The 18,663-nt window shown below is 45.0% G+C and overlaps 1 protein-coding gene across 1 annotated transcript in view; it reads left to right on the forward strand.

Annotated features, from left to right (window-relative positions):
* The window catches only part of FGD6 (FYVE, RhoGEF and PH domain containing 6), a gene marked incomplete at both ends in the record, with an annotated part of 122,759 nt that overhangs the window by 46,492 nt on the left and 57,604 nt on the right, over positions 1 to 18,663 (forward strand). The window contains 3 exons of the mRNA XM_080704818.1: positions 1,394 to 1,544; positions 16,644 to 16,711; positions 17,082 to 17,112. Coding sequence (XP_080560944.1) covers positions 1,394 to 1,544; positions 16,644 to 16,711; positions 17,082 to 17,112 — 250 coding nt within the window. The remainder of the gene's footprint in view (positions 1 to 1,393; positions 1,545 to 16,643; positions 16,712 to 17,081; positions 17,113 to 18,663) is intronic.

Consider the following 18,663-nt stretch of genomic DNA (forward strand, 5'->3'; position numbering starts at 1 on the left):
CTCCCAGTTCTGCCAGGCTGCTTCCCCTGCTGATAAATAGTCTTTGGAGCTTGCAGACCCCACCTACACTCTTCTATTCTGCAGATATTCTTGTAGACTTGCAGCAGACAAGCAGTTTCTAAAGGCAACTTGTTCCCGAGTCTTTACAACCAACACTAGAAAGAATTATTTCCATCGTCTTCCTGGGGAACTTTCCTGTGGAATTCCCCCTCCAGACCGGGCTGTAACAATGGCTATTAGATTCTTGATGTCTGTCTCAGTCCAGACTGGGAAACCTTGATGTCTTGCTGGCGAGAGGGACTTGCTAAATGCTCACTACTGTGGTTTTCAGAGTTCAACCTGAATCCGAATTACTTGGGGGACTTGTTAAAATGCAGATTGCTGGGCCCTGTAGCCCTAGATTTTCTCATTCAGCAGGTCTAGAGTGAAGCTCAGAATTTACAACATCCCCTGTTCCTTTCCATGGCTTTTTTTTTTTTTTTTTTTTTTGTACTAGAGATTGAGTTTAGGGCATTCTACCTCTAAACTTTTCATTTTTTATTTTGAAACAGGGTCTTGCTAAATTGCTGAGGGTCTAAGTTTTTGAGGCTGGCTTCAAACCTGCAATCCTCCTGTCTCAACCTCCCTCCTTTATAAGTCTTGTGATGTGAGTACATACCAGAAATAACCAGGGAGATGTTTATTATAATCTTCACCATGATCTCTCAATCCTCACAGTTGGTATTTGGTTTTGTGGCCGCAGGTCCCTCTTGTAGTGTATCTGTGCAGTCAGCATCCTTTGTGGTAAGCCTGCCCACTCCCTCTAACGTTTTTTGTTTGTTTATACTGGGCATAGAGAGCTGATTTCCTCCTCGCCCTCCTATTTCTCCTCCTCTTCCTCTTTTTCCTCCTTCTCCTCCTTCTTTTTTGCATTCTACCTCCGAGCTACACCCCCAGCCCTAATTTTTATTCTCTATTTTAAAACAGAGTCTCACTAAGTCAAAAAGGGCCTCACTAAGTAGCTGAGGCTGGCCGAGAACCTGCAATCCTCCTGCCTCTGCCTCCCCATGCATTGGGGTTACAAGCTTGAGCCACCCCGCCGGGCTGAGAGCTGATTTTCTTTTGAAAGGATAGGATGGGGGCAGTTGAGAAGCCTGCTTCCCGCTCACCTTCCTGCCATCAAATGATTGATTTGGCATCAAAGTTAAACTTCAAACTGAAAATAAACTTGGGTGTTCGACAGCCAAATCAGAGAAAGAGACAGGCATGTTTGGCTAACCTGGCTATTTCCAGGCCTTGGAATCTCTTAGATGTGTCTTGCTCACGTCACAAGAATAACGTGGTTGGTTTGGGTTCTGCTTTGCCTGCGCGTCTTGTTATTGAAGATGACTAACACATACTTCTTTGGGAGCAGCTCTGGAGCATCCCCCGAGGACCAGGACAGTCTAGACCTTGGTCTGGGGGAGCTGCCCTCGGATGAGGAGGAGATCATCAACAGCTCGGATGAGGACGACGGCAGCTCTGCGTCGAGCAAAGGAGAGCCCGACCCGCTGGGGGATAAGCAGGTAGGTTTTGTTAAGTAATTGTTTTCTCTTTTGTGTTTGTTGGCCTGTCACGAGGCTTGGGAGTACTACTTATCAGCATGTTCATTTATTTTGTGTCTGAAGGGGTGAGGGGACTACGAATCTAACCCAGGGGCATTCTACCTCTGAGCTACACTGCCAGCCCCATTTTTATTTTCTATTTTGAAAAGAGGTCTCGCTAAGTTGCTGAGGCTAGCCTCGAACCTGTGATCCTCCTGTCTTAGCTTCCCAAGTACTGGGATTACACGTTTGTGCCATTATATCCAGCTTATTTAGTGACTTTTTCAGAAATTATTTTTACGAACGTCCATCGGCTTTCTTTTTGATAATGAAAATTCCTCTTAGGATTATTCCTTTTTTTTTTTATTGGTGCATTATATTCAAACATAATATTGGGGTAAAAGACTTGGGTGTACAAACAGGTACTCATCGCTGATTTAACCCCAGGATTATTCCTTATAGCACTACTAGTTCTTAAATTTATTTTCTTGTTTGTTTGTTTTTGAATGAAGTGAAACATAGGCATTTCAGACACATCTTTGTAGGGATGAAAGATTGCCACGACAGGTACACTCACCATTTGCTTAGAAATAATCCAGTTCACGTGTTATGTTTAGGGAACACAGCACCCATGAGGACTCTCCGCAGCTGCTAATTGTTTGAGATGTGAGACAGAGCGGGGCAGCGTGGCACCGACCTGTCATCCCAGCCCACGTTCTGCTGGGGATGGTGCTAACATATGGTGTAAAGACAAGATTGGCCCCTGCTTCTTCCCAGGGTGGCCAGCCCTCCAATGCCTGCCTGCCTCGCTCCAAGGTTCCTTCCTTTGTGTGTGCGCCTGCCTTTGCTTCTCTTCCTGTATTTACCTTATTATTTCATGTCCTTAGTTGTGCTGCATTGCAGTACCCCCGTTAAATCTTTATCTTTTTTCTCTGGACTCAGTGGCGCTCTCCTGTAATCCCAGCACTTGAGAGACTAAGGCAGGAGAATCACAGGTTCGAGGATAGCCTCAGCAATTTAGCAAGACTGTTTCCAAATAAAAAGTAAAATCCCCAGACACACACACACACACACACACACTCACTCACTCTTTTTTTTTTTTTTTTTTTGCAGGTCTGGGGATGGAACCCAGGGGCATTTGACCTCCAGCCTACACCCCCTGCTCTATTTTAATTCTTTATTTTGAAACCGGGTCTCACTGAGTTGCGGAGGGCCTCACTAAGTAGTTGAGGCTGTCCGCAAACCGCGATCCTCTGGTCTCAGCCTCCCGAATGCTGGGATTACAAGCGTGCGCCACCTCGCCCAGCTGTCTATCTTTTTAAAAACTTAGATTTAGGCCGGGCGTGGTGGCGGGCGCACGCTTGTAATCCCAGCATTCGGGAGGCTGAGACCGGAGGATCGCGGTTCGCCTCAACTACTTAGTGAGGCCGTCCGCAACTCAGTGAGACCCTGTTTCAAAAATAAAGATTAAAAAATTGGGCAGGGGGGGTAGCTCGGAGGTCAAATGCCTCTAGGTTCCATCCCCAGACCAGGGGGGGGGGGGACTTGGACTGTCAAGTTAATCATAAACATGTGACATTTCTGCCTGGTGTTGGTAGGATTAATTATTTTCCCCATGTAGAGTTCTCAGCTGCAGGGATGAATTTATTCCCTATTTCTTCATCTGAGATAACAGTAGTGATAGTAGAATACACTAGCACTCACTTTCTAGATGGTTGTTAGTCTATCTAACCAGAGTGTGGTAAATGCTTTTAAGTAATTTGCTTTCAGAGGGGTTAAGAAGAAGACAGACTTTGGAACAGTATTGCCTGGGTTCCTGCTACTTACTAACTCTGTGATTTTGAACAATTTCTTAATTTCCCTTTACCTTAGTTTTCCCATCTGTAAAAAGAGTGGAGGGTAGGGTAGACACCGTCCTTCTTTTCTAAGATTGTTTAGAGCAGAGCCCAACAGGAAGCAAGTATAAAGTAGATTTTTAGCTATTATATTGGCTTACATACAAATAAACAAGCAACATATTAAACATCTCAAATCAAGCTTTATGTAGGCTTGAAAATAAACACATTATTTTAAGCTTGCCTTCTGTTTTTTGAAAATATAAAATTGTTTTTGAAAATATAAAAATTTGAGCCAGGTATGGTGGCACATTCTTGTAATTCCAGTACTTGAGAGGTTGAAATAGGAGGATTGCAGGTTGGAGGACAGTCTCAGCAACTTGGCAATGCCCTCAGCAACCTAGTGAGACCCTGTTTCAACATAAAGAATAAAAAATAGGCCTAGGGGTGTAGCTCAGAGGTAGAATGCCCCTGGGTTCAATCTCCAGTACCACGCCCCCCAAAAATGATGGATGAATTTCACTGAACATTACTTAGCGTGAACATATATGAGAAGAGGACTGCATGGTTCCGAGTTTCCAAACCTCGGTATTACCAAGCGATTTGACTTACTTTATAACCTTGGAAAGATAATTTCATTTGTTTGTGGCTCCTGTTTCAACTCCCACAGAAGTGTATTTTGAAGAAATGTTGTTATTTAATGGGCAGTCTGTTTTCAAACGCAATATAATTTAAGTGAGGATTTTCATTAACTGAAAAGTTGAGATGCCAAATATGACCTCTTGAGGTTTTACAGTGCAGTATGTTTTTATTCTTTCTTTCTTTTTTTTTTTTTTTTTGAGGTACTGGGTATGGAACCCAGGGGCATTCTACCTCCAAGCTATACCCCCAGCCCAGTTTTTTTTTTTTTTTTGGTGGTACTGGGGTTCCTGGAAGCCCTTCTATATCTGGGCTACACTCCCAGACCTATTTTCTTAGTTTTGGAAACAGGGTCTCTTAAGCCAGCGCGGCTGGCTTCGAACCTGCGGGATCCTCCTGTCTCTGCCTCCTAAGCCCGGGGATTACAAGCGTGCGCCACTATTCCCGGCCCCAGCCCAGTTTTTTATTCTTTATTTTGAAACATGGTCTCACTGAGTTGCAGAGGATCTCACTAAGTAGTAGCTGAGGCTGTCTACAAACTGCGATCCTCCTGTCTCAGCCTCCCGACTGCTGGGATTACAAGCATGCATTTCTACCCCTGGCCAGTGTGTTTTCTGACTTGGTTAGAAGCAGTTGTTCTTATAGGTGGAAGGTACTACAGATATTTGTGTGTGTGTGTGTGTGTGTGTGGTACTGGAGATTGAACCCCAGGGCATTCTACCCATGAGCTAAACCCCTAGCCCCAGCCCTATTTTTTATTCTTTATTTTGAAAAAGGGCCTCACTAAGTTGCAGAGGACTTCACCAAGTAGCTGAAGCTGGCTGCAAACCTGTGATCCTCCTGCCTCAGCCTCCCAAATACTGGGATTATAAGCATGCACCACCATGCCCGGCTTAATGAACACCATTCGCACAGTCAGGGCTTTTGTGTGTGTTTTTTTTTTTTAATGCACTTATTATGCTGTGAATTCTTGGGAATAGGTTCCAGCAGCTGGGGGGCCTTTCTGTTGGTTCTCACGCACTGGCCTTCTCTGAGCAGCACAGACCAGTGCTTTAGCTGAATCCAGGCTTCCTTCTTCTGATCATTTGCCTTCCCTGGCTTCAGGAAGCTCTCTCGACCCTTAGAGCGCTTAATATGCTCAATTCGCACATCATTAATTCTCTTGGCAAGAATCTTGCCCTTAACTTGCTTGTTTGCAGCCATGCCAGCAGCATGCTGGGTAACACTGCAGACTCTTGTGGTTTTGCCATGGTAACGTTTGTGAAGCACTCCTTTTTGAACGGTACCCATTCCCTTTAATGCCTCCAGTATCACCCTTCACGTAGATTTGCATATGTGTGGCCAAAGGAGCAACTCCATGTTTTCCAAAAGGCCTAGAAAGCATATAATGGTGCCTCTCCTCTTTCTCTTTGTGTCTGGCATTTTGGCAAATTACTAGAAGATGGCTGTTTTAAAACAGAACAGCTACGTAATGTTGAGGGACTACTCTGTGGTTTGGATCTAAAGTGTTGAAAATGTTTCATGTGGTGGCACATGCCTGTATACTTGGAAGGCTGAGATAGGGGGATTGCAGGTTCAAGGCCAGCCTCAGCTATTTAGTGAGGCCTTTGCGACTTAGTAAGACTTTGTTTCAAAGTAAAGAATAAAAAATAAGACTGGGGGTATAACTCTGTCGCGCGCAGTGACGACTCTTACACGATCTTCCTCAAGCAGTTTTATTACCCCAGGTTCTTGTACAGTTCCCGCAAATCTTCTTCCCGTAAATCTTCTCTTCTCTCTCTTTTCCCCCCAGAAATCTTCCCCTTATATAGAGCCCAACAGCCAATCAGCAGACTGTTCACGTGCACAACTCATGGCAACAGCCAGTCCATTGGCTGTTGCCCTATGGCATGCGGTGTTCCCGTGTATCTCATGCTCTTGTCGTCACTTCCTGAAAGCTGTTTACCACCTAAGTGCTCTGGGGAAGATTTCCGCTCAGCGCCATCTTAGCTCTCGGACTTACTGGCTGATGGGCGGGGCCCGTCACAGTTCCCCCTTTTTTGTTTTTTCAGACAGGAGAGGACAGAGGACTCAACCCCTGTATGTTTGGAAGGGGCTTCTAGGCCCACCACCTTTTGCCAGGGACGGGACAAGAATCAGTGGCAACCCGTATGCAGTTGAGCATGCCCTCCTCGGGATGCACCCTCCCGGGGTCCCGAGTGCAGTCCTAGCTGGCATCCTGTCATTAAGACTTTCCCATCGCCGCAAGCCATATTTGAGGGGATTGTCCCAACTCCATGGCTGCAAATGCCTGAGCTATGAGCACTTGATCTGTAGCGCGCTGACGGATTAGTTTTCTAAGACAGTAGAGACATAAGATACACAGTAAGACCAGACAAAGACCAAGAGCACCCAGTCCAGCCCACTCTTTTAAATGACGAGCTGCTTGTTGGATCCAGGACATCAAGGTGCGGGCCATCACCGGGTCAACTTGAGTAGTATTGGTTTTGATGATCTCCAACCGCAACCGTCTTGTCAAATTGTCAAATTTCGATGACCGGTTATCTGTAGGATATGCAGAAAGCTCGCAAGAAAGATTAGCGGCAATAAACGCATTATCATTAATCATGACAAGGGGAGCTAAATCCGTGCAACTGCCATTTATCCCACAAAGAAGCCACAGATCAAATAGGTTAGAATGAAAGGCCATGGTCAGGCTCTGATAAGTAAAATTATAACCTGCAAAAGTAGAATTTGCTCCTGTGCCAATTTTAAGGGGAAAAGGTAAAAGGATTAAGCGGGGAAGAACTTGAGCAGAATGACTCAAAGGCAATAGAAAAGAAAAAGCAGTCAAAAGCCCCCATTGTGGATCACTTCCTATCCTTGGAATTCCACAGTATCATGGTCCCCAAAAGAATCAGTCGATGGCTCATCATCCTTTTGTTTCACCAGATGAGTCAGCCGCTCTGGAACCCAGACAGGATCGGCGCCGTTCTGTGGAAACACACAAACAGAGCCTCTGGCCCATGTGAGCACTGGGTCAGGTCCCCTCCATTGCCCTGTGAGGGCATCCTTCCAACGCACGAAACCCTGGCTCGTACCCGAGGGGGCAAAATGACGATCGGCAGCAGTCTTGCCATTGACATCTAATTGCAAAAAATTCAAAGTAAAAAGGGCTAAGGATAGGCGCTGCTTCGGTTTCATATTGGTTCCAATTCCCTCTTTTTGTTTTATCAAGCATTCTTTAAGAGTACGATGGGCGCGTTCCACAATACCCTGTCCCTGAGGGTTGTACGGAAGGCCATGCTTTAGAGTTATTCCCATCTGTGAACAAAAGGATGTGAATTTTTGGGAAGTATAAGCCGGGCCATTATCAGTTTTTATTTCTTTAGGCATATTCCATGCTGCCCAGGCCTCAAGGCAATGATTGACGACGTCATGTGCCTTTTCCCCGGCATGAGCAGATGCATGAATAATTCCAGAGACAGTATCTATGGAAACATGGATATATTTCAATTTTCCAAATTCAGATATGTGAGTTACATCCATTTGCCAGAGATGTAGAGGGAGCAAGCCTCGTGGGCAAATGCCCACATGTGGGGGGTGTAAAAAAGGGGCACAGGCATTACAGGTTTTTACAATTTCCCGAGCCTGATGTCGAGGGATTTTAAATCGCTGTTGTAATGTTTTAGAATTTACATGATATTGACGGTGAAATGCCTGTGCCTGTTGCATTTGAGTAAGAGAAAAAATCATATGTATCTTGGTGAGTTTATCTACTAGATCATTTCCATATGTAATAGGGCCAGGTAATCCAGTATGTGCCCTAACGTGCTGGATAAAGAATGGTGTCTTTCTTAAATGTATATAAATCTGGATTTGGCTAGCCATAGAATGAATAGGAGTATGTAAAGAGAGTTGACCCGCGCATTCAAGCGATCTAACCAGATTAACCACATATTGTGAATCTGATAATAAATTGAAAGGAGAAGAAACTCTCTTAAAAATTTCTAAAACAATATTTAATTCAACCAGTTGTGGAGAGGTATGTGAATATTGGATGACAACAGGATCGCTTCCCTCTATTAGGTAGGCCCCCACACCAGTTTTGGATCCATCAGTAAAAATGTTAATTGCATTAGCTACAGGTTTGTTTTTAGTGACCAATGGGAAAATGAGAGGATGTTCCAGAACAAAATGTAACAATGGATCTTTGGGAAGATGATTGTCTATTTCACCACTGAAAGAGCACATAAGTATAGCCCAATCATCAATAGTGGCTACCAGCGTTTGTACTTGCAGAGCAGTGTACGGTACCACCAGCTTATCGGGCGTTCTGCCAAAGTGTTGGATGCACTGCTGAATGGCTTTAAGGGCAAGGCTTGCTACACTGGTGGGATAATATTCAACTACCTTTTGAGGGGAGACTTTGGGGTGAATCCAAAGAAGGGGTCCTTGTTGCCAAAGAACACTAGTAGGCTGTTTTTCAGTGGCCAGGATACAAGCCCATAATGGCTGTCCAGGGGTCACTCGACGGAGAGACGCTTTCGTAAGTGCTTGTTCTACTAATTGTAACGCATGGCGGGCCTCATCGGTAAGGACGCGAGGAGAATCTAATTGAGGATTGCCTACGAGCAGATTATATAAAGGTTTCAAGGCATGGTTAGGAATTTGTAAAAAGGGTCGAACCCAATTAATGTCTCCCAACAGTTTTTGGAAATCATTGAGGGTTTTTAATTGATCAGTGCGGATGATTAATTTTTGAGGCAGGACTGCATGGGGGAGAACAATGTTGCCAAGAAAGTGTATATTTTCTCCTCTTTGTACCTTTTCTGAGGCGATGAATAATTGATGAGTTTCCAAAATCTTTACAAGGTGACAATAAGCCTCCTCAAGTATGGAGGGATTTTTTGTGGTTAACAAAATGTCATCCATGTAATGAATACACCGAATTTCTGGAAATTTGGTTTTTACGGGCTCAAGAGCACTATTTACATATAATTGACAGAGGGTAGGGCTATTGGCCATTCCTTGTGGGAGGACCACCCATTCATATCTACTGTCAATTTCCTCTTGATTAATAGAGGGAACAGTAAAAGCAAAACGAGGAGTATCCGCAGGATTTAAAGGGATGGAGAAAAAACAATCTTTTATATCTATGCTGATAAGTGGCCACTCCTTCGGAATAGCAGAGAGGAGTGGAAGCCCTCGTTGGACTGGCCCCATAATCTGCATTTGGCTATTTATGGCTCGGAGGTCGTGTAATAACCTCCATTTTCCAGATTTTTTCTTTATCACAAAAATCGGGGTATTCCAAGGAGAGGTGGATGGCCGGATATGGCCTAACTGTAATTGCTCTTGTACTAATTTCCTTGTTACTTCAAGCTTTTCACGGGAGAGAGGCCACTGAGGAACCCATACTGGATCTCCCGTCTTCCAGGTAATGGGAATTGCCTCCTCAGTGGCTACTGCACAAAACCCAGTTCCTCGCGACCACTCTTTTCTTTAGTAGGAATTGGGCTTTTACGTCCCTGGAGGTGTTTTCCCAGCCCGTAGGAAGGGTGGTAGCCCTGGCGAAGGAGAATATTATGGGCTTGGGGGAAATAAGATGTATTTTGTAAGGAATATCCCATGTCCACTAATAAATCTCTTCCCCAGAGGGAAACTGGCAGCTCCAGCACATAGGGTTCAAACTGCCCCTTATGTCCCTCCTGATCTTTCCAATGTAAAGCCCTAGCACTGAGGTCAGGGGTTTTAGCATAACCCAAACCTCTAAGTTCTCCGGTAGCCTTTTGAGTGGGCCATGAAGATGACCAATCTTTACAGGCGATGACACTTTTATCTGCCCCAGTATCTAAAAGTCCTAGGATTTGCTTGCCTTCCACGTCCAAGGTTATCAAGGGACGAGTTCCCATATCAAAGGCAAGAGATATTAACTCATTTCCTGAAGAACCGAACCCACCAATACCGCGTCGTCCCTCTGCTGAAGGAAACATACCATGTAGACTGGGAAGCAAAAGTAACTGTGCCACTCTATCCCCAGGGGAAATGGCAACGATACCCCGGGGCGCTGAAACCATCACTTTGATAATACCGGTATAATCCTCATCTATAACCCCCGGATGGACTACAAGTCCTTTCATGGTAGAGGAAGACCTTCCAAAAAGTAAGCCAACAGAATTAGGTGGCAGAGGACCTTGAAAATCTGTTTCAATAATTTGAACCCCCATTTGTGGCGTTAATACCAGCCTGGAGGTGGCACAGAGGTCCAATCCTGCCGAACCTGGAGTGGCTCGCCGGACTGTTCCGGAGGCTGTAAATTGGGCCACTGAGGTGGCTGTGTCTCCATGGCCCCATACACCTGAGGGTTCCCATATTTTTGTGGGCCCTGGGAACGAGGGCCCGCCCTCCCGTTTTTTGTCTGAGTATTTGATGATTGCTTTCCAGTATAGGGCAAGGGGTTGCCATCGATATCTTTAACCGAACGGCACTCAAAAGTAGGATGCCTTCCTTTTCTACATCGACGACAATACTCAGGAGGAGAAGGATAAGATTGGGACGCCCTACACTTAGGACAATCTCGTTTTAAGTGTCCTGTCGCTCCACAGGAAAAACAATTGCCATTTTTGGTACTATTCTTACTTTGTTGTCCGGAGGCCTGTATAATGGCTGCAGCAAGTCCTGAATTGGTTAAGGGTCCTCCGAGTTCCCTGCACACCTTCATCCACACCTCTAGGCCTTTATGTTTGTAAGGAGTGATGGCCTGTCTGCATTCTTTAGTGCATTGCTCATAGACCAATTGTTTAATGAGCGGCATGGCCGCGTCAGAATCCCCAAAAATTCTTCCCGCAGCCTCTACTAGACGGGCAACGAAGTCTGAAAAGGGTTCAGTCAATCCTTGAGTAATCTTTGTAAGGTTACCAGATACCTCTCCTTTGTTAGGGAGGGCCTTCCAGGCCTGGGTAGCGAGTCTGTTGATTTGTTCATACACCTGTTGTGGATACCCAAGCTGTTGATTAGCAAATCGTCCTTGGCCCATCAGCATGTCTATATCCCAGGCTGAATTTCCTGCTGCTCGATTACGTGCAGCTTGTTCAGTGGCATATTCTATATAATAAGCTTTCCAATCCAAATATTGGCCAGGATTTAAGGTGGCCCTAACCAAATTTTGCCAGTCTCCTGGGGTCATGGCATAGCGATGTAAACTCTCTATTATTGCTATAGTGAAAGCAGCTGACGACCCATATGTGCGAACTGACTCTGCGAGATGCTTAACTGTTTTAAAGTCCAAAGGCTCATGATAACGATTTCCCCCCTCCTGCAGCTGGAAAACTGGGAAAGCTTGATTTGCTAAAAAAATTCCCGCATCTCTCCACATCTGACTACTAAAAGAGACACCTTCTCCTGCTCTGGGCGCAGAAGGGTTATACGGAGGAGGCGAAATTTCCTCTTTAATCAGTTCAAAAGCTTTCACTTGTTTACCAATGGCCTCTAATTCCTCCTCAGAGTCATCTTCCCCCTCTGACTCTGAATCCTCCTCACTGGCCACTTTAGAGGAAGTTGAACGTTCCTCTTTTACACCGTCTAAAGCTGCCTGGCCCTCCTGCACAAATCTTCTAAAGCGCCTTTCTTCCAAACAGGCACGAATCAGCCGACAAAGCGGCCGAGTCCCTCCTGTGACAATACCTTGTTCTTCGGCGCGTTCTACGTCTCTTCCCAATTTATCCCAGCTTGCTAAAGAAAGATTCCCTGATACTGTAAACCATGGCGCTACCCTATCTATTTGTTCGAGAAAATCTTGTATTGTCTTGTCCCTAAGCTTTAGGCCTCTACTTTTCAACAAAGCTTTCAATGCTTTATGCAATGGGTGAGATGGACTATTTCCCATCTTGTCGAATCAGGACCAGCCCGATTCTCTAACTTACTTACACTAAAAAATATCCTCCTTAATGGAGCCCCCTTTGATCGGGGAAAATACAGCGCTGTTCCTCGCTTTTCCGCGAGCCTCGCTTATCCGCGAGCCTTATTTACTAAATATCCTCCTTAATGGAGCCCCCTTTGATCGGGGAAAATAACCCTCCGTAAACGGAGCCTCCTCCTCCCTTTTCGGAGTCAAGGAGTACTTACCAGCCGGCTGCCCTGGACTGCCGAGGTTCTGATCAAAGCGAAGGTCCCCGTACGGGCCAACCACTTGTCGCGCGCAGTGACGACTCTTACACGATCTTCCTCAAGCAGTTTTATTACCCCAGGTTCTTGTACAGTTCCCGCAAATCTTCTTCCCGTAAATCTTCTCTTCTCTCTCTTTTCCCCCCAGAAATCTTCCCCTTATATAGAGCCCAACAGCCAATCAGCAGACTGTTCACGTGCACAACTCATGGCAACAGCCAGTCCATTGGCTGTTGCCCTATGGCATGCGGTGTTCCCGTGTATCTCATGCTCTTGTCGTCACTTCCTGAAAGCTGTTTACCACCTAAGTGCTCTGGGGAAGATTTCCGCTCAGCGCCATCTTAGCTCTCGGACTTACTGGCTGATGGGCGGGGCCCGTCACATAACTCAGAGGTAGAATGCCCCCGGGTTCAATCCCCAGTACCACAAAATAATAATAATAATAATAATAATAATAATAATAATAATAATATTTTGAAAAGAAGCCCTCTTTTTTTATGGGTCTGGGGATGGAAACCAGGGCCATTCGACCTCTGAGTTACACCCCCTGCCCTATTTTTTATTCTTTATTTTGAAATAGGGTCTCACTAAGTTGTGGAGGGCCTCACTAAATAGCTGAGGCTGTCTGCAAAAAGCCCATTTTATTTTTAATTTTGATACAGGGTCTCACTAACTTGCTTAGAATCTCACTAAGTTTCTGAGGCTGTCCATGAACCTATAATCCTCCTGTCTCAGCCTCCCAAATACTGGCATCGCTGGTGTGTACCTCTACACCCAGCTCCTGCTACTCTTTGCTGTGACAACATTTTTTAGCTCATTTGAATTGGCATATTCATGTTTGCAACACATATTCAAAGAATTGTTCCCTGGTTCCTAGATTCTGAGGTGGCCACAGCCAACCTGTAGCATTATTTGTGAACATTAACTGCACAGTGGATTGGGCATTGCGCTGTGTGCAGAAGGACACAAAAGTGAACAAGGTCATAGACCAGAGGGAATGAGGACATTTCAGCCAATAAACACAATTCACTGAGTGAGGTCCTATAAGGACTACATGAATAAGCAAGTGTGCTTTTCCTTTGGGGGTGGTGGAAAGAGAAGATCAAGGCAGCCCTCAGAAAGGGTTAGAACATGACAGGCAGACGTTTTGGATCACCTTGACCCAGAGGGATGCCAAAACCAAGGGAGAGGTAGGCACACATGAAAGGTAGACAGACAGGGCGGAACACACGTGGATCACACAAGGTGATCCGCGCGGCTGCGGCTGGCTACGCAGTGTGGAGGGGAAGACAGAGCAGGCACTGGGAAATGCCCTGCGCACATGGCAAGGGAACTCTAGTCCCTGTTACCCGCACGTGGTAGGGAGCTGCTAATGTGGTTCAGCCTGAGAACTAACAGGGTCATAGCTGCATTTTAGGAATATTCTTCTCATGGCAATGGAGAGCCTGGATTGTAGTGGGGCATATATATACCCAAGTAAACCACAGAGCCTTCTGCTACACAGGGTGGCAATGTTGAGGGACGACGCTACGGTTTGGATCTAAAGTGCCCCCAGGGGCCCCTGCGTTGAAGGCTGGGCTCCTGGCTGTGGTGTTGTGGGCAGTGGAAGAACCTTTAGAGCTGGACCTAGAGGAAGGAAGTTAGGTCACGGGGAGGGGCGCACGCCCCTTGAAGGGGGGGAAATTGGGACCCCGCCCCTTCTGTCTTCCTCTATGCTTCCTGGCTGCCGTGAGGTGCGGCAGCAACTCTGCAGCGACGTACTGTGCTGCCACGGGCCCAGAGCAACACAAGCGGCCATGGATGGAAACCTCTGAGGCCAGGAGCCAAACTAAAAATTTTCTCGTTTTATTTTTTTTATTATTTATTTTAATCAGATTTGTTACTGGGGATTGAACCCAGGGGCGTTCTACCTCCTGAACCCAGGAGCTACACCCCCAGCACTTTTTATTGTGTCATGAAACGGTTTCTTGCTAGATAGCTGAGAGTCTTGCTATAAATTACTGAGGCTGGTCTGGAACCTGGAATCCTCCCATCTCAGCCTCCCAAGTACTGGGGTTGCAGGTGTGGGCCACCACGCCCATCTTCATTGTAAGTTGTGTATCTCAGATATTTTGTCTGGTGGTAGAAATCTAACCGTCATAATTTCCAACTTAGGTATACTTTCTGAAATGTTCTAATTCCTTGTTCCTTATTCATTCTTTTTTGCCTGTTACCGAAGAACTGAATGTTCAGATCTTTTACAGGAGTAAAAGTGGAGAGAAACTCCTCTCCTTTTCTTGATTCCTCTGGAACCAAAGCTAGTTCTGTCAGCGTTTAACTGAATAAAACAAACACATCTGTATGCTGAGATCTATTTCTGAGTCATCTGAATTATTATTTTTTAAAAACATGTAGCTTTTTTTGGTCCTGCTAGAGCATTTAACTTATATACCAAGAATTACACAGTTTAAAAAAAAAAAAAAAAGAAAAGAAAAAATCATTTCAGTCAGCAAGATGACCCGTGCTCCCACTGGTAGTCCCAGCTACTCAGGAGGCTGAGGCACAGAATTGTTTGAACCTAGGCCGGGCAATGGTGGTGCATGCTTGTAATCCCAGCATTTGGAAGGCTGAGACTGGAGGATCACAGTTCGTGGACAGCCTCAGCTACTTAGTGAGGCCCTCCGCAACTTAATGAGACCCTGTTTCAAAATGAAGAATAAAAAATAGGGCATGGGGAATAGTTCGGAGGTTGAATGCCCCTGGGTTCCATCCCCAACACTGAAAAAAAAAAAAAAAAAAGAATTGTTTGAGCCCAGAAGTTCAAGACCAGCCTAGGACACATGAAGAGACTTTGTCTTAGCCGGGCGTGGTGGCTCACGCTTGTAATCCCAGCATTCGGGAGGCTGAGACCGGAGGATCGCGGTTCGCGGACAGCTTCAGCTACTTAGTGAGGCCCTCCGCAACTCAGTGAGACCCGATTTCAAAATAAAGAATAAAAAATAGGGCAGGGGGTGTAGCTCGGAAGTCGAATGCCCCTGGGTTCCATCCCCAGACCCACACACACTAAAAAAGAGACTTTGTCTCAATAAAAAAAAAAGAGAGAGAATTCATTTCAGCTTTTTTAGAATAAAACTGCCTTGATTCTAAGAACATATATCCAAAAGGGGTTTTATGGAAATTAAGAGAGCCTGTGGCAGACAGGCGCAATGGCATACATAACATTAGGTAGCTAATAAGCCGGGCACAGAAAAGGGCAGAAGCAGCCTTCCCAAAGGAAATACAGGAATTGTCCTGACCACGGTGGTCAGACAGAGGCTTCCCGCCTATTCCATTGCAGGTTTAGATTTCTCACATGACGCAATCGTGCGCTCGCACCAAGCCAAGGCAGGAAATCCAACAAGAAATCGCTCCCCAAATTACTATGCATAAAAAGGGGTAGAATTTCTGGACGGTATAAGAGACCCACGCGTTCCAGGTGAGCCCTTCTCTCCTTTGCTCCACCCCGCGACCCTCGTGGAACCTACCCAGTAAAGCCTTTGCACGCCCACCCCATCTTTGTCCTCTCAATGAAATCTTTTGGAAGGCATGATCGGAGGGAAACTCATGGCCCTGTAACTATCACTTAAGAGACTGAGGCAGGAGGATGGCAGGTTTGAGGCCAACATATGATAAATCAGCGAGACCCTGTTTCAAAGTAAAAATAAAATAGGGCTGGGGTATAGCAGGGAGGTAGAACCCCTAAGGTTTTTTTTTTTTTTTTTTTTTTCAGTGGTACTGGGGTTCTTGGAAGCCCCTTTTACCTCCGGGCTACACTCCCAGACCTATTTTATATTTTTATTTGGAAACAGGGTCTCCTAAACCAGTGCGGCTGGCCTCGAACCTGCACGATCCTCCTGTCTCCGCCTCCCAAGTGCGGGATTACAAGCCTGCGCCACCACGCCCGGCAGGAACTCCTAAGTTTAACCTCCAGTGTCACTGGAGAGAGGGAGAGACTGTCTACAGTGTTGACATGTGTTTTGTATGGCTTATGAAGAAGGACCCTGTTGAGACTGTATTTAAATAGTCTCAAAAGGACTTTAATTAGGACAGAGTTCTTCTATATATTCCTACTGGATAGTCACTAATATTTCTTCAGTTATTTCTGTGCACCTGAAGGACTCATGCTTGTGTGGTACCTGTAGAGATCATTTCCCACGTAGGATGTAACCTTTCCATTTTGAACCCTTGATGACTGGTGCTACACCAACATCTGGGGTTACCCAAAGAAGCCCATCAGTCCGTTACTCACTGCTCCCAGATAATTCTGTATTGTGCTGTGTCTCTTACTTAATTCTCCACGTTTGCCTTTGAGGTGTTAGTGCAAATTGTGTGTTAATAGGAAGCTTATAAAGAGCAGATCTAAGATTCCTGTCTGACTAGCTAATAGCTGATGTCCATCATCCTTTTATGAGTTCATGCTTTCTTAACGCGCTCTCATCCACAGGATGAAGATATGGGGATGAAAAGTAAAGTTCACCATATTGCCAAGGAGATCATGAGCTCAGAGAAAGTGTAGGTATCTAGTTTACAATTCAGAAGACTCTCCTCCTCCTCCTCCTCCTCCTCCTCCTCCTCTTCCTCCTCCTCTTCCTCCTTCTCCTCCTCCTTCTTTTTTTTCTGCAGTACTCGGGATGGAACCCAGGGGCATTCTACCTCCAAGCGACACCCTCAGCTCTATATTTTTAATTCTTTATTTTGAAACAGGGTCTCACTGAGTCGCAAAGGGTCTCACTAAGTAGGTGAGGCTGGCTTCGAACCTGCGGAGTCCTCCTGTCTCAGCCTCCCAAATCCTGGAATTACAAGCATGTGTCACCACGCCCGACTTGACTGTTTCCCTTCTATTGGCTCGTTTCAAACATTTTTTTCTTGCTGTTTTTTGCAGGTTCGTGGATGTTTTAAAACTTTTGCATATTGTAAGTATCCGCTAATATTGTCTTCAAGTCTAACACTATTCCCTTCTGTCCCTTTCCTACCCCCACCCAGAAGTTTTCAGCATAACCAACTTAAACAAATCACATGCATATGCTTTCTAATACTTGACTGTGATTTTAGTTCACACATGTATATGAATATAGACATTTTATAAAATATATATATATATATATATATATATATATATATATCATGTAAATGCAGATATACCCAGATGAGTTTTTAAAAGTAGAGCCTTTAGATTTGTATCTCCAGCCGGGCGTGGTGGCAAATGTAATCCCAGCATTCGGGAGGCTGAGACCTGAGAATCGAGGTTCGCAGACAGCCTCAGCTACTTAGTGAGGCCCTCTGCAACTCAGTGAGACCCGGTTTCAAAATAAAGAATGAAAAATAGGGCAGGGGGTGTAGCTCAGAGGTAGAATGCCCCTGGGTTCCATCCCCAGACCCGCAAAAAAAAAAAAAAAAAAAAAAGATTTGTATCTCCAAAGACTTAATTTCTGTCTTCATACTCTCCCTTCCTCTTCCCTCTCCCCTCACTCCCTCCCTTTCTTCTTTCCTTCTTTCCTTCCTTGTCTTTATGCATGGTAAGCATGCACTCTACCACCGAGCTACATCCCCAACCCTCATAATAGAGGTTTTAAAATGATAATGTATCTTCTTGGGCATTTGAAGAAGAAATCTGCTATTAGTAGAATTTTGCACTATCAACATATAAAGAATATCTTACCACTGTTCACAACTTTTTTTCATGGCTGAAAAGCTCCCAGGAACAGGCACTTGGACTAACACTTTTACAAGTAACCTTTTAGAGTTCTATTTTCCGATTGTCAACTTGAATAGACCTGTTGGAAAACAATTATGATATGTGTCTGACCACATGCTCATTTTTTCTCAGTCATCCCTTTGTACTTGCAGGTTTTTACAAGTTTTAGTATGTATTTGCAGTTGATATGATTTTACTTTATTTCAGTTATATTTTGGTAAGATAGGAAGACTTAATGAAAGAAAGGAGTTAAGTAAACAATGAAAATAGAAACTGAAGTGGAAATTAGCCTATGTGGTATAATTATTAGCATCCTAAATAAACATAATTGCTAAGAAAGAAAGTTTACAAAATATTTGCCCATTTTGTCTTTGTGAGAGTATAATTATCCCCCACCACCACTTTTGTGACACTGGGAATTTAACCCAGGGCCTTGGCCATGCTAGATAAAACCTCTACGACTGATCTATATTGTTAGACTTTTTTCTTATTTTGAAACAGAGTCTCTCTAAATTGCCCAGGCTAGCCTGGAAGTTGCAATCCTCCTGCCTCAGTCTCCTGAACTGCTGGGATTGCAGGTGTGTACCACCGCCTCTGGCTTCATTTTTCCTTTTTTTTTTAGGAGGGGGGTCTGGGGATGGAACCCAGGGGCAGTTGACCTCCGAGCTACACCCCCTGCCCTGTTTTTTATTCTTTATTTTGAAACAGGGTCTCATTAAGTCGCAGAGGGCCTCATGAAGTAGCTGAGACTGTTCGCAAACCATGATCC

This window comes from Muscardinus avellanarius (assembly GCF_963383645.1).
Source record: "Muscardinus avellanarius genome assembly, chromosome: 11".
NCBI lineage: Eukaryota > Metazoa > Chordata > Mammalia > Rodentia > Gliridae > Muscardinus > Muscardinus avellanarius.